Here is a 16,167-nt window from a genome sequence, read left to right as displayed (position 1 = left end):
AAAAAGAGAGACTCCGGCTGCCCCTCGACTTAGCCGACCTCTCATCAGAGTATCCTCATGGCAGCATCAGCAGCTGTGTGCCTCTGTTGAGCTGCATAGCTGCAAAGCCATCGTGCGTCACATCTTCCTTAGAGACAGACGACAGTATTAAGTTCCAGAAAACCACAGAAAAAATAACTTCCTCAACCTCTGACTTCGATGGACACACGAGCTGCTTTGCAAGCGAGGCTCCAACACGCAGCAGTGGTCCAGCCTCAAGATGAAACAAAAGCCACAGCCCGTGAGCCAAAAGCAGACATCTGGCATCAGCCACCTAAACAGCACATAGGATCCTTCCTGGAGGGTCCAGAACCATCCCGCTTTCTGCTACAGGTCAGAAAAGCAAAGGAATTACCACCCTCAGGATCAAGCTTCCCTGTAAGGTATGCCACAGCCATGCCTGTACCCTCCACACACAACTTCTTACTCACCCGGCCCTGTAATTTATACCATATTATATCTGTCGGGATGCATTAAGGCTGCCAAGCCAAGCCCTAAACAGCCAGGATGTGCAGGAAGTAAAGTTTCCTCTGTAGCTTTACTCTGGTCCACTTGTGCATGGTCTTTACAGCATGGACACGTACCATGAGTGCATGAAGTCCTGATGCAGTTGGTACTGAGCTCAGAAGATGCTCCACAAGTGAGGAACCATTCACAATGGTTTAGAGAAAACAAAAGCTGTTTCCCATTGCTCACTGCGCAGTGCTCAGCTCGTCACTTCAGATTTGTCACGTGCTTCTCCAAGGCAAAAACGAAGGCGTTTCTCTACTGCAGAGCTGGGATGCTTCTCAAAAGACTGTGAATTTACTTTCAGAAAAGCCTAGGGAGTGATGTTCACAACTCCTCTGTTTTATAGCTGAAGAGGCGCAGAGGAGCTTTGAGCATCCAGCTCCAGAAGCAGCCTCCAGCTTGCTTTTTAAGAAACAAACAGCAGCAAGCAGTGCCTTAAATGTCTGACGTACAGCTTCCCATGAGATCATCTGCAGCAGGAGCACACAGCACTCCTAAAGCAGCCTCGGGATTGGGACCCATGAAATAAAGGCACCAGTTGTGCCTGAAGAACCCCACACTGTGCACAAACCTGGTGGCAGAAGCCTAGCAGGACTCCAGGCTCCCTTTACCACGGCTTTATCCCTCCTCCATTCCCACAGCTCACTCAAAATGCTGCACCATCCAGGGCAGAGGTCCCACACACACAGCCTCATCCCTTTCTGGGCTGCCTCCATTTCTTCCCTGAGCTCTGCCCATCCTGCAGGGGCAGCGAGGGCAGGGGTGCCACGGAAAAAGCAGGACTGGATCCCATAATTAGAAACTCAATTGTAATGCATGCAGGGGGCTGAATTAAGGTTGCAGAGGAATACTGTAAATTGGATGCACATTTCTGGTTCCATTTTACTGCTTTTTTTTTGTCCTCCTCCTTATTTGGCTTTGGCCACGCTTCAGATTAAGCTCCTAATAAGGGTTGGAGTTGGACGAGATGTTTCAGCCCATCAGATTGCAGCCTTCCAAGCCATTGAAATGAGATTCAAGCTGAACTTGAAATTTCAATAGTTTGGCCTAAAGGCAGGAGTGTTAACAACAGACCTGCCAACACCTTCTCTATGAGAAATGTCTGAAAACACATCAAATACTGCTCAAGCTCTGGTAGACAAAAGCCACAGAGCTATTATCTCAAACCCACTGCTAACTTGCTCAGCCAGTTCTCCTGTCAGTAATGCTTATACATTTTCTCTGAGCACCCAGAGAACCTCTACATTCTCTCTAGGAAAACTCTTCCTCCACCCAACGCCTGTGCTGTAGTTTCATTATGCCAAGGTGAAATGGCATCTGGAGAGGTCAGGGATATCCAAGTGGACATACAGAAGCAGGCACCAGTGGATGCAAACCAGTTCAACCAGCGCAGCATACTTAAACCATACACATTACCAAGATGAAAGCTAGCCAACTGTGTGTCTTGCAGTCAACTCTTCCTACATGCAGCACAAAGCAAACTGTAGGCTTTCTTCTCCTTCCTAAACTTACCTCTCTTTTTTCACAATCTACACGTTATGACCACGTGAAAGGGTTAGCCCGAATGCTGAACCCAAGGAAAACACAATAAAACTGAAACACACCCACAGTGCTGGATGAAGTCTTCACCTTCAGATCTTCACATCTGCAGAGGAGGGCTTCCAGCAAGACCACTGCCAATATCCTGAGCATATTTTGTTTCATATTTTTTAAATTACTGAAGTATATTTTCTTGAGGATATGAAGGGCTTTGACTTCCCTGTCACCAAAACCTTTTCAAATTGGTGTTTCTGGTGTCAGAGGTCTGAAGAGCAGACCTGAAGAGCAGCCACAGCTGTCTGCTCTCCCCAGTGCTGGAGGCAGCAGGGAAGTGCAGGGAAAGCTCCTCTCACTTTGATGACAAATGATAAAGAAAAGGAACAATGGTTTCTTGAACTGCATCCAAAGGAAAGTAACCCTGCTAGAGTGCCTGGCAGGGCATCAACAGCAATGGAAATTTCAGCTTTCAAAGAACAGAAATAAGATTCCAGAAAGGGGGTGGGGAGACCCTGCAGGAGCTGAGGTGCCACTAATTCCACGGATTGTTTTACAAACCCCTGCTTCTCTCCAGTGAAATTATATCCTCCGCAGGAAAACCATCTGGCTCCAAGCTCTTTAGGTAAGTGGAGCGTAAACAGAACAGAAAACAGCTCATACCTGAACAAAAACAAAGCTCGGGCTGGTCCTGTACAAGCAGGAGGACAGGGGGGTGGCAGCCAGACCACCGAGGCTTTGCTCCTTTCATCTAGGGGCTCTGAGGACCACGGATGGGCAGGGCTCATCCGGCACAACAGGGGAGTGCTGGCTGGGATGGCACGGTGCGGTGGGAAGAGCACAGCAACTCCTGCAAAACGGTCTGGACTTGATTAAACTTATTTTCTTTAGAAACGTTTAGTTCAGCAAGGTGAAAGAACCTGCTGTGCTTTTCAATGGCTCTTAACAGGGAAGGCTGGAGAGCAATCATTCATTCGCACGAGAGCTGTTAAGTGCAGGATGTGCTGAACAACAGCGCTGCGCTGCAGCCAGAGCTGACCACATAAATACCCATCTCTCTGCTGCTAGGTGCTTTCAAAGGTAGAAGCAAGACACTGGAAGAGTGCAAATAAGTGACAACACCCAGTTTGAAAATCAGAGGCCGTCTGGCAGCTCTGCACAGCACGACACGACCTCGATGGGAACTGTGCACCGCTGCGTCTTCACCCTGCACAGAACCCATGCTTTGTGTGGCTTGAAACCCTGGACAAAGCAAACACCATTGGTAATGACAAGGGAAAACAAACAGAACAGCAAGAGAAGTGACTGCCCATGCTTGGCTGCCCCTTGCCAACCCTCCGGCAGTGCTCAGCTCCTGGTTCTTGCACAGAGCATGAGTTGTGGGCATCCCTCTTGGAACCAGGGCTGCCAGGCTGTGAGCACACACTGACACAGACAGTACCTTTTCCACATGGGTGCATCCTTTTGCAGAAAGCTGGCTTCTTCCCATGGCTGGTGAACACTGCAAAGCGTGCACAGAACACCAACGGCAAGGCACACACTGTAACTGTACTAATTGCTGCAGTAATTAAAAAGCAAGAGACCAGGCTAAATAGCAGAGCGGTGAGCATCAGCACAGAATCGCCCTGCTGTCTCACACGCAGGACCTCACTCACCACAAGCTGTACCCTCAAGGCCATTCCCATGGTTCTGAACAGCGAGTTGAGCAGATGACAAAAAGTATGCATCAATAATCTTTCTTCTCAATAGATTTGACCTTATTTTCTCTGTAGCGTGGCAGGATGAAAAGCCATTTCTATTGAGCGATTGAGCTTTTCCTACAACAGACATGGGCTAGCATGTTTCGAGTACTCAGTATTTCAATCCCAATTAAATAAAACAACCAATGCTGCACCCAAGGGTTTCTCAACCCCCTAAAAGGAAGCGTTTAATACATACACAGATCTTCCTAACTTCACCACCACATACTTCAGACGTTGATTGAGGGATGAATCACATTTTTAGTTTCTTCACTATTAAGCCTGGTAATGAGCACTGTCACTTCCTGGCAAAGAAACCCTAAAAGCTCCTAATCCTCACCTGTGACATCCTTGGCAAACAGCAGCTGTGTGACACTGGGCTCTGCTCTTTGCTCCATGTCACTCAGTAACATGGTGCCCATCCCAGGGGTATGTGGCTCGCTCCAGGTCCCAGGGGCAGCTCAGGATGCACTTGCCCACACAGCAGCTATGAAGTCTCTTTGCTTGTCATCTGCTCGTAACAAAAGGGTTTTGTGCCATCAGCCATCCATCTCCAACAGGTAAGCAGTTTTTATGGCACTTATTTTCAGTTTCAGTTTTAACCACTGAGAAGAAAAGGTAACAAAATGCCTGGGGTGATAATTTGGTAATTAACAGGGTGGCCACAGATGGAGGCAGCATTCAATGGCCTCTCATCCTATCAAGTTTTATCCTACCAAAGCTCTCACGCCAGAGACTCCACTTTTTCAGCTGTGAAGGCTGCAGTAAACCTCACAGAGGCAAACATCAAAAGAAGTTGCTGGATGGGGCCCAGACAGGGTCAGACAGCCCAAGCCTAACAGCAGCATACAGCACACATGGCTCACGGGGCATCCTGTTCTTAAACTGACTAAAATCTGGAACCTTCCTGCAGTTTAGAGTCAGGCTGACATCCCGGCCAAGGCCGTGCTGCCATCGTCCTCCTGCTGCTGCCTGCCCCCTGTAGAAAATGCTCTCCCCAGCCTGCCCTGGCACGGGGACAAGGCTCTTCCAGGGCCACTGTCACCAGGCAGCCAGCAGGAATTAGCCTGCAGGGAAAGGCAGGGACAGCCCCATCCCCTCCTGCTTCACAACCTGGCAATTAACTGGCTTGGAAACTGCCTCTCTAGGCAAAAACATGTCTTGGGAGTGACTGGGGCAGCAGATTGCTGTGTGCAAGCACCTTGTGCGAAATGGGGCCCTGCGTGCTCCTGTCACACCAAATAATTAAACCTGCAGCCATGAAGCCACTGTCAAGAAAGCACTGCAAGAGAGGTGGCCTGCAAAGCTCTGAGATGAGTGTGAGGAAAGCTGCTGGTCAGCAGCACACAGCTCCCTCTATTCCTCTAAATAAAAAGGAGCCCAAGCTATGCCACACATTAAGCCCTTAATTTCCAACCATCTGCACTACTCTCTGTAACCCCCCAACTCATTTTGTTTATTTACGTGTGTCCCCACCAAAATCAAAGACCTACATAGCAGCGATCTTGGTGGGAGGCATCCAGCTGCTCTGCTGCATTACAGGAATAAAACATGTTTGTGCAAACTTGCACTGCAAAGCCAGGCAGCAAATCTTCCTACGAAAAACTTCCCAAGCTTTCCGATTAGCCGATCAAGCTTGAAGCATTAAGACCTTTCCCCTCATGTATCTGTGAAATCCAGTGCTTAGGACACAAAAATGGGTCTTTTCTAACCCTGGAACGAAGCGATTTGGGGAGCGTGCAGGGCAGCAGCGGGGGGCTGCACACAGAGCTGGCCAGGCTCACATTGCATGCAATGGGGAAGCCACGGCAGCATTGGAAAAGCCCCTGGCACCAAGAGAGCTCCCAGAACACAAAGATTACAGGCAAGAAGTACTTATAAGCAGCTTGTAATGTGGCAGCAATGCAATCTCTGCCCTACAGCCACAAACCAGAATTAAAGAGGGAGCACCCTTAAAAAGAAGCTCGTCCAGACATCAGCTTAGAGTTAAATCAGACTAGCTCCTTGCCCTGTTAAACAGTAGCTATCAGTTGATAAAAGAAGTGCAGTCCTGTAAGCTGAGTACCCAGGTATTACTTGTATGGCAGGATTTGCAGCCTGGTGCCCTTCAATTTGCTCTAAGAGCACCAAAACAGTATCCAGAAAAACCCGAAGACAGAAAAAACAGTAATTCATGTCCAGAACAGCCCCAGAGCCCCTTCCTGCATGAATGCAGGAGTGCTGCTATCCCACACATCACCCAGCCACACTGGGGCACAGGAGGGGCCGTGCTCACAAACTCCTCCTGGTGCACCTCCCTAGGGCTGAAACAAAGCAGCACCGATGGCTTAGGTTGTGTCACAGCTCAGACAATCACACTGACACTTGTGGAAGAGTCAGAACAGTCCTTCTAAACCACCACAGAGGGCGGGGGAGAGCCAACGCCTGTTCAGATTCAGTCCTTTGGGTTCTGCTCTTCTACCTCCACACCCAGCAAACGCATCCCAAGCAGCACAGGATGGAGTGGGGCCTCGGGGAGCAGGAAGAGAGGTGGGGACAGGGGATAGCCCCAGGGCCATGGGATGGGCACAGAGCAGAGAAGAGGGAAGCAAAGCTGCAGCAGCAAAACTGGGGGGTTTGCAGCAGAGAACAAAGACAGATCCGGGTAAAACAAGCTGTGTTCCCTTTGGCATTCACATACCACACACTTCCACAGCACAGCATTACCATGGACCAGTTCATCCACCTAACAGCCCTAGGTAGGTAAACTTGATAACCACACTTACTTTTTTTTTTTTTTTTTCCTGCTTACCTATGGGGTGAGACTTCTGCTGGTTGACTTGAATCTATTTAAACAAAAGCAAGTTCAGAGATCAACCTTTGTACAATGTCAGCTGCAAGAAACGAGCTAACATCCAGATACAGTGGCATGTCAGGATTAGCCCAGGCTGGGGCAGGAATGCTTCCATGTATGGAAAAATATTGGAGCAGTGAAACCATAAGCTTGGAGCAGAGCAAAGTGAGAGGCCCTGTCAATGAAGCTGCGGGCTCAGGTTTAGAGGACTTAGCAGCTCAGACCTGCCATAAGATCCTCAGCACATATTACCATAAATTTCACACTTTTTCCAAAAGGGACTCTCGTAGCGATGCTGTGAGTTGCAGGGGTGAGATCCTAACCCCGTTTGTTTGCTCTGGAAGCAGGGCTCGGACCATTGGGTACAATTAACACCCCCTGTGCAGGACACAGGCTCAGGTGCTGAAGGAGACGTTCTGGCAAGTCACGTTCGGGCGATGGCAAGGAGATCTGCTCGTGCCTGCCTGCCCACCCCTCTCTCCGAGGCTCCATCTGCCTTGCAGAATTTCTGGAAGCGGCTGTGACTTGGCTCTGAAGCCACCCAGTTGAGAGCTGGCACGCCTGACAAAGCTCTGACAGCTCAGAAGAATATGCTGAGCTGGGAATTAGCTCGCCGTGGGTGTCAGCACTCGCTTCTGCCAGCCCTGCACCGAGGGCAGCAGCCTCCAAGCAGAGGCAGGGGGAAAAGCCAGGGGCAACGTTCTCTCCAACTGGTCAGGCACTAATCATCAGGGCTCATTTGTCAGCATCCTGAGTTAATGCTCGTGAAGTAATGGCTATGACTTCATCTCTCCAGTGGAAGTCTCTTGGGAACGTGGGAGAAGTAGAATTTCTCTCAGCAGCTCACTCACACAGTTGCAATTAGTTCCAGTTGTGTTCTACTCTCTTCTGCAGATATTACCTAATTCTCACCCCGATTCCTGAACCCTTGCACTGAGACATAAAACAAGGCTCCTTTCTCAGCACCTCATGGGGTCGCCCTGAGCTGTCCCCAGCCAGCACACCTGGGCATCCCTGGATGCCACCAGCTAGTTCTTTCTAATACCTCAGCCACAAAATAAAAAGCTGCTAACTTTGGCAAAGTGATTTTAACTAGGGACCTTTGCACTGTTCCTCCATTAACATATTTTAAAGTCAGATTTCATTTAGCCACAGTTGTAAAGACGGACAAAATGCTTCCAGAGGACTCTGAACTCTCTCCCCCTGGTTGGGCAGCACAAGCTCCGGACCTGCACAGGTGGAAATCACAAAGCAAAGCCTCACAAACTGCCCTCCTGCTGCACTGCTTTGCCTAGGAAATCTGTCTCTGCCCTGGCCCCAGGCAGCACAGGAGGTCCCATGCTCTGCTCACTCTGCTGCATTCTTCCTTCCAAGCAAGCCCTTAGCTTTGAGCAAGCACTGCAAGGTTTTCTGTGCCTTGAGTTTGCTTTCCCAGTGCAGGCACTCCTGTCCTCATGTACGTGGGGGCTGCACTGCCCTGCAGTGACCATGGCTCACCTGAAGTGCAGCACTTGGGACTTCTCTGCACAGACCAGGTTCTCACCATCCCAGCACAGGGAGCAGGAGCATCCTCAGGGCTCTCTGGTCTTTGTTTTGAGAGCAGAAAGGCTTGCTGTGCTCCACTCAGGGGGTTGATCATATTGCAACATCTCAGCTAATGCCTGCCCTGACGCAACAGCAGCAGGCAGGCAGTCACACTAAATAAAGACCACAAATTCTTTACATGTTAATTGGTGATTTCAATTGTTTGCAGTGCTGAAAGGCGGGCGTGAGAATATGCTGAAAACATTCCTCCATCTGCTTATTTCCACCCTTCCATTAATTCCATGTACTCTAAACCCAAACAACAAGACACTACATTTTCTTCAGAAAACTTAAGATGACGATCTGCTGAGCTATTGCATGGCAGAACATATGCACAAGATGATGATGCTTTAATCTGGATGCTTGTATAAATTCCCCAGTGGGAAAGACAACTACTCTACTGGCTTTTCTGCTTACTCATCAACTCATCTCATTCGCAGCGTCGCCACAGCCCAATGGGACAGAGTCCCCAGCTCCTCTGGAAGGGAATGATGCTGGGCTGAAGGCACAAGTCTGGAATGTATCCAGATTAAATGCCCAGCTTTGGAATGGGCTTCCTGTATGATTTCTCTGGGTTGTTAATCTCTCCATACCTTTTGTTTGTGTTGCCTATTCAAAACACTGACTCACCAAGGTGGGGGGTTTAACAGTCGCAGCAGCACAGATTTTCTTTTTGCAGTCTTGGACAGGTCCCTCAAGTGTCTACAATTGCTCATCTCTGAAATAGCTGTGATAAAGAGCATCCCATAGCAGGGCCACATGGCATCACTGGAATTCAAACAAATCAGATGCCCCCCCGCTGAAAGTTAAAATAAAACCCAACGCAGAGTGTTAAGGTGAAAGGGCCTGGGGGGGGAACTAGAGGAAATTAATGCATACAAAGCACAAGTCACAAGGAATCCAAACACCCTCTCCATGTTTGTGTTCCTCTTCCCTTCCCTAATTGTTAAGTGTATGGAGATGGCATTAGTACAGAGTGATCTGTCTAGAGAGCATCTCAAGCACGGCGCGCTACGCTGTGATGTGTTATGGAACTGGTTTCAAGAACACATACAGCTACAAAGTCATGATTATTCAGTATTCAACCCAGCCTGAAAGCTCAGGAGTCAGCTTGTTAGTTGCTGAAAGCAGGGGGCCTGAAATTATCCATGAATAGTTCAAAGCTGCACTTAATTCAACATCTCTCCTTTCAAAAGCATAAAAATCACAGATTCCTGGAGCGCGTAAGCTCTTTAAAAATGACAAACTACTAACTGTCAAATCAAAGCAGCAAACAGAAATCCACATGGCTGATAAGACAAATAGTTGCATTTTAAAGAGTAATTAAGTATCACTTCGGAATATTTTGCTTGGAACTTGTTTCCCCGATAAAAATGGGAGGGGAGGGAGAAAAAGGGGGAGGAGGCAAGGCATACAGACCAGCACAGCAAGAGGCTTCTCAGCAGGCAGACCTTGCTCAGCATTGCTCTCCTGGGCACAGCTGGGTGCACAGCAGCCCCAGCAGCACCCCACTTCACCTGCACCCCTCCATCTGCCAGCACAATGCAGAGCAGATGATGGCTCAGTTCCATCTGCCTTGCTGGGGAGCAGGGCAAGCATCACGCTGGTCTGCCCGCCGTGAAGTGCAGTATCTTTTGACTGTACTTAGATTAAAACCATACCCCAACTTCTATGCTGGGAACGTTGCTGAAAAAGCAAGAATGCAAAACACAGAAGTGAAACCTTATCCTGGCCAGCATGAGCTAACCTCACCATGCGCTGCTTTGAAACATTACAAATATGTCCATGAGAAAGGATCAAAAAGCTCCCCAAATCCCTCGACACTCTCAAAACTTTTATCTGCTAACAACGAACGCTTCACGCAGACCTTCTATAGCACTAAGTAGGACCTACAGAAAGCTACAGGTGATGGTACAAAGGGACTGTTTTCAGCACTGAAAAACGAGCATTTCCAAGCAAAATGTTACCAAGCTGCTTGATGAGGTGGTGGGGGTGGGTCCCAACCAAAGGAAACGCCAGCACGAGACCCAGCTGCAGGTCTGGGAGGATCTGAGTGGAGCGTGGGCCTTATCCAGAGACCCCTGAGGTCTATGGGACAATGCCCTCAGAGCAGCACCTCAACTATCTGTGCTTATCGACTGAAGAATGCAATACACACCACATCAGATGACACAGCAGTGAGACATGCACAACATGGATTTTCCTCTGGGCAAGCACTGAGGCAGCCACACTTGGGATGTATGGTGAAACCCAACCTCCAAGGACGTCAGCAGCGGTACTGCAGGACCTGGATTTCACACACAGCCCTCAGTCTGCGAACACTGGCTGGGATTCCACTGAAGGATCAGGGGCATTGCACAACTGTGAGCTGCAGAGGGTCAGGGCAGAGCTGCAGCGACATCTAAAACACGCTCAGAATTAATTTGGAAAAGCGTCATCAACAACAAGAATTAGAGAACAATTTGGCTCGGGTGCTGTCCTCACCATGTGGAAATACTGAATTTCTGAGTCCCGTTTAAAGTTCACTGCTCAGAACCATCCCTAATTCTGCACCTTCTCTTGTAAAGCAGCTCAGCTTCTGAAAGAACTGCTGTTGGGTGGACTGGTTTAAGGAGTGAAGCTGCCACGCTTCGTTCTGCGACCTGGAAGCAACAAACGAAATCGTCAGGCTTGCATTTTTAAATGAGCGTTTTCATTTCCACATCTGGATTAAGATACCACAATGAAAAACAGCACACGGGCTTCTCGCTGCTGCTCTCACAGGCGTCCCATTCCCGTGCTCCAGAACCAGGGAGTTTCAAAGCAAACGAAGAATCAGTTGGTGCTGCTAATGCCTTGCTTCTTACTCAATAGCCTGATGTCATGAAAAGTCCATATTTTTCAAATCTACATCTCCACGAGCCAACCATTTCATACACATTCCCACCCCGAAAACACAAAGTCAGGGATACAGCTGAAAGTTATTAACTCGATATTTTTATATGATGAAACTCGAAAGCTGCTTCAGGAGATTTACCAAATTTTCTGTCAGACAAATCCCACATCTGTGCTGACCACTCTGCCTCCCAGACCTCAGCAGATGGTGACTGCGAAGAGAAAAGCCCCTGAAAACCAGGATGTAACTTAAGCTGTATGCAAAGGTTGGGAGTCTCCCCCACCTCCCCAAGAAACAAGCAGACACAGTGCATTCTGAATCATTCTCAGTGTGGTCTCGTTAGCAGAGCTGGAGGTCTTCTCAAGCAGAGAGAAAGAAAGCGCCTTTTTCTTGTGCACCCAGGGCAGAAATCACTAAAAAAGATCTACTAATAATAATGAGGAAGGAGTATTTGTTGCAGAAGACTTTGTGAGATGCTGGTCACGTTTTAGCCATCAATCTCACCATCAGCCTTTTATCTGCAGCGATGAAGATGCATTCACAGCACAGAGGGATGTTCTGCCACGGTTCACCCACTGCATTTGTCTAGCCACCAAAACAACATCCAAAAGGAAGAGCTGGTCCCTTCCACCTCCATACAGCAAGACAGAGAAGAGGTTTTTCTCTCACACAGAGGAAGACCACATGCCTCTCTGTCAGAGAACTCAGCAAAATACACACTCTGTGTTAGCGTGGGAGACAACATACAGACACAGCATATACAAATCCATCCCTAGCACAAAGGAAAACCAATCAAAACGTATTTACCAGCTTGAGCAGAGAGAGCTTCAAATGGTTTTCAGAGACTTCACAGAGTAATCACAGAAATGTACTAAATGTGCCCTGCATTTATTGAAAACCAGAAGAGAACTTTTTCAGCCCCACTGGAAACAGTTCTGCCTTCCCAGGAAGCACATGGGCAACATTCAAGCAGATGCAGAGTCCAACCCCACCCCACACACACTAACTGCATCCCTAACACTGCATCCCCATGGTTCCTGAACACCTCCAGGGTCAGGGCCTCCCTCAGCTCCCTGGGCAGCTGTGCCACTGCAGCACCACTCCTTCTTCTTCCGAATACCCATGGCACGCTCCTGCAGAAGGCTCTGTGCCATGAACATCCCAGGAAGTCCTAAATTCACCCCATGGGCCAGGAGCTCGGGGACCCTGGAGATGGTCCAGGAGGTGGTGGGGCTGCTGTGCCAGGGCACATAGGCAGATGGAGCTGCTGACATTACCGAGCTGGGGCAGCAGTCAGCAATTACCACCGTCACTAAACCGATTCTCCAAAACTTGAGCAGCTGTTCGTGCAAGCAGATAACAACAGGGTGATGTTAAACCAAACCTCCCCCAAAATAACAAAGGCACGGATCGATGTCTCTCTCTCACGCTCTGCTCAGCGACTCCACGCACTGTCAGAAGACAAACTGATCACCAGCAGCTGCATGTCAGCTCCCAAAGCCTGACATGAACTGCTTCATTGAGGGACGAGTACAGAGAGCCCAAGGCTCCCAATCTCATTCACCGCTCTTGAAAAAAGCCAATAACATGGCTGTCTGCGGCTCAGACAGAGGCACAGTGCCATCCTCCTCATCGATCAAAGGCTCTCCCCACGTCCAGATGCTTGCTGACTTCTGCTGCTCCCTTTTTATTACTCGTTTGGAGACAGAAATTGCTAGATGCTGAAGTTACCCCAATTCAACCGGTCGCTGCGGACTGTTACGCCCTTGCTATCTGCAGCCTGGCATCACTGACTTACTGAGGAAATCCACGAGGAGTGGCTGTTCCCTTTGACAGCCCACACTACTTGCTCCAATTGCCATGGGAGTGAGATGCTGTTTTCCTCTGAGGACTGTGGGAATTTTACTGCCAGCCCCGAAAGGAGGTTGGTCCTTCAATCCCATCTACATTCAGCACCTGAGCTCAGGAAGAGGGAGAAATGGAAAGGAAAAATAAAACAAACCCGTGGAGCGTACCGGAGAAAGGCAATGCACGCACTGATAAATATTTCAGCAGTCTGACAAGCAGGAAACCAGGACCATAAAGAGCTGTGTTATTCACTAATTCCGAGCAGCAGTAATATGGACAACAACTCATCTCCACCCAACGCAGTCACAGCCTCCAACAAACCAATGCACAGTGCTTCTCCCAAACCTCTGTGCTGGGGAACACGCTGGGGCTGACACTGAGTGCTCGGGGATGAGATTCAGTCCCCTGCCCCATTCTCCCACATCTCTCCCTCTCTCTCATCCCTGTTCTGTATCCACACGATGCCTTTTGTTCCAGTAAAACCATTTAATTCTCCAGGGCTTGTCTCACATCGGCCTTAAAAAGAGCTTTCAGAGCAAAAAAAACACCAAGAGCCATAACTCAAGAAGACGGTCTGCATTTCTTTAATGCTTTTGTTTTAAAACAAACCAAGCCTGCAAGGTAGTGAACATATGTTGCACACCCCCAGCTCCCGCTGGCACGTATCTGAAAAATAGAAAGTTTGTGCTTTTCTAGACAGCCAGGTCGTTAGCCCCACTATTTAAAAATCAGCCCATTATGCCAGGAGACGTGGAGCTGCTGCAGTACAGATTATAAATCTCCTGTTTAGAAATCTGATCTCCCGACATAATTGCCCTTATAACTTACAAATAGGTTCTCTGTTATCCACAGATTAAACTTCCTCCAAAGCCACATCACATCTGCTTAGTTTTGAAAATATACAGCACAAGCTTCAATTACTTTACGCTCCGCACAAAAATAATCCTGAATTTAACTCGGGCTTTCTTGGAATAAGAATTTAAGACCCTATGATCTTTTCATTTCATGTTTTCTCGCAATCTGATAGATGGAAACGTTGACCAGAATGTGAAATTAACACCACCTTCCACTTTAACTATCTCCCAACAAATTAACTCTGCTGTGGAGGAATCTTCAAGGCAAATACGGCAGGCAGAAAGTCCCCCAAAACAATCCACAACACTCTGCAAGGAAACAGCCAGCTCCTAATTGGAACCACAACCCTTCCGTGTCCCTGCACTAAGAGGTTTTGGCTTTAGAGACAGCGGCGTTAGGATGTAACTCCTCTAAGGGACAAAGCAAGATCCTCACTAAACAAACCGACCCCAGCTTGGGCTCACGCAGCACTGCTTTGGCTTCCAGGGGAAACCGGAGCCTTCAGCACAGCACCCAGACGAGCACCAGCCCTACAGAGATGAGAACGACTTGAACCTCCTTCGTACCCCTCCGTGCCCGACAGACCCCCCTCCCCCCCCACTCTCACCCACCCCCCCGGACAAAGCCCCTCGCTCTCCTCCCGGCTCCGCTCTCACCTTGCGGTGCTTCTCGGCGAAGGGCAGCGCCAGCCACGGCATGGTCCGCACGGCTTCCTGCCACTGCTGCTGCTCCTGCTCCGCCGACACGAACACGATCTCGAGGCGCTGAGCTCCGGCCGCCGCCGCCTCTCCCCTGAAGCGCCCGTAGAAGGCGGCCAGGCTGGCGCCGAGCTGCGCGCAGGGACCGCTGAGGCTGCAACCGAAGTACAGCCCGACCAACGAGACCCCGCGGGCGGCCAGAGCGGCCACCGCCACCTCCTCGCCGTCCGCCGCCACCAGCACCTCGCCCAGCACCTCCGTTAGGGCGCCCGCCATCCCGCCCGGCTCCGCTCCCCGATCCCGCTCTGCGCCGCTCCGCCCCGCCCGGCCCGCTAGGGGGCGCTGTTGTGCGGCCAGGCCCGCGCCCGCCCCCGCCGCGCCCGGCCCGGCCCCCTCAGCTCCCCCCCACCCCCCACAGCATGGGGGCTCCGGGGCCCGGCCGCTGCTCGGAGCCGATGCGGTGTGAAGAGAGTTTTCCCCCCGGATTTCGGATGGCGGAGCGGCTGGAAGGCTGCACGAGGGGTCCGGATGGGTGTTAGGAGATCATTCTTCTCCTGGCAGGGCGCTTTCCCGCCCCCCCATCCGCTTTTCTGGGACAGCCCCACAGCCGCAGCCCCGCTCCCGATGCGGGGACCCCGATTTCTGCCTTATTCCTCTGTTCGCTCGGCCTCTTGCTATTGCTGCTTCCAGCGGTGCTTGAAGTTGTACGGCATCCAGAACCGTCGAGGGATGCTTTATAAATACAATTAATTATCATTGCTATTACAGCATTACAATTTCTCTTTTCCTGTGCCAAGACCTGCTCCCTCGGGGCGGTTCAAAGCCCGAGGAGTTTTGCCTTGTTTTTATTTGCCCCGCTTTATCTACATTAATTAAGCGCTGGGGCTCGTTAGGGCAGGGGAGCTGCTTTGGAGACCGCGGCCCTGAACTCAGTGAACCTACGTAGCAATGTAAAGATTCTGCTGTGAAAAAATGGTATTTATGGCTGCGGTCACTGGGCCGGACCAGTGAACCGAGCAGAAGAGACACGGAGCAGCTACAAAGCCCTGCAAGAGCGACCAGATGAAACGAGGGCGGGGCTGGCCGCCCACCTGCGATGGGCAACGGGATGCCCGATGCGGGACCGCCCCAAGGAGGCAGAGATGTACTGGGGTGGGCTCCGAGCGCTAATGCTTTGCCGAACTCTTTGGGAAACTTGGCGGGGAGCGAGCTTCGGTAAATCCCTGCAGCGGCCGAGGTTGGTTCCCCCGCAGTCTGTGCTTTTTTGGGGGGGTCTTTTCCCCAAGAGGGAGAACGCGCGGTGCGAGGGAGAGGGAGCATCAAAGCGGCGTCCGAGGGTGAAACCCCGGGATGGGGGGGAACCCACCGCCCCGGCCCGGTCCGCCCGGTCCGCCCCGAGCGCGGCCCGCGGTCCTCTGCTGTCACCTAGCGGCTGCGGGCGGAACTGCGGCCCGGACCGCCCGCTCCGGCACGGAGCGCTCCCCGGGCGCGATGTTGGCAACGGAAAAGCAATTCACCCGGGTCTAAAGAAGCCAGGCGACCTGTAGGGTGGACTTATAGAGTCTGTATCCAACCGGCACCTCCCCTGGTGCGACGTGAGGCCATCGCCTCTCGTCTCATCGCTGTTACCTGCGAGCAGAAGCCGACCCCCAC

General features: G+C 50.5%; 1 protein-coding gene across 1 annotated transcript in view; it reads right to left on the bottom strand.

Moving 5' to 3' along the window:
- Nucleotides 1-14,807, bottom strand: part of NXN (nucleoredoxin) — a 46,878-nt gene extending 32,071 nt beyond the window's left edge. The window contains exon 1 of the mRNA XM_065732004.1: nucleotides 14,473-14,807. Within this exon, the coding sequence (XP_065588076.1) occupies nucleotides 14,473-14,790 (318 nt within the window). The 5' untranslated portion in view covers nucleotides 14,791-14,807. The remainder of the gene's footprint in view (nucleotides 1-14,472) is intronic.
- Between the last annotated feature and the right edge of the window lie 1,360 nt (nucleotides 14,808-16,167).

The sequence above is a fragment of the Cyrtonyx montezumae genome, unplaced genomic scaffold (genome assembly GCF_038088225.1).
Source record: "Cyrtonyx montezumae isolate F1298 unplaced genomic scaffold, pur_monq_1.0 scaffold_15, whole genome shotgun sequence".
Classification (NCBI taxonomy): Eukaryota; Metazoa; Chordata; class Aves; order Galliformes; family Odontophoridae; genus Cyrtonyx; species Cyrtonyx montezumae.
This window is presented reverse-complemented; position numbering and strand designations above follow the sequence as displayed.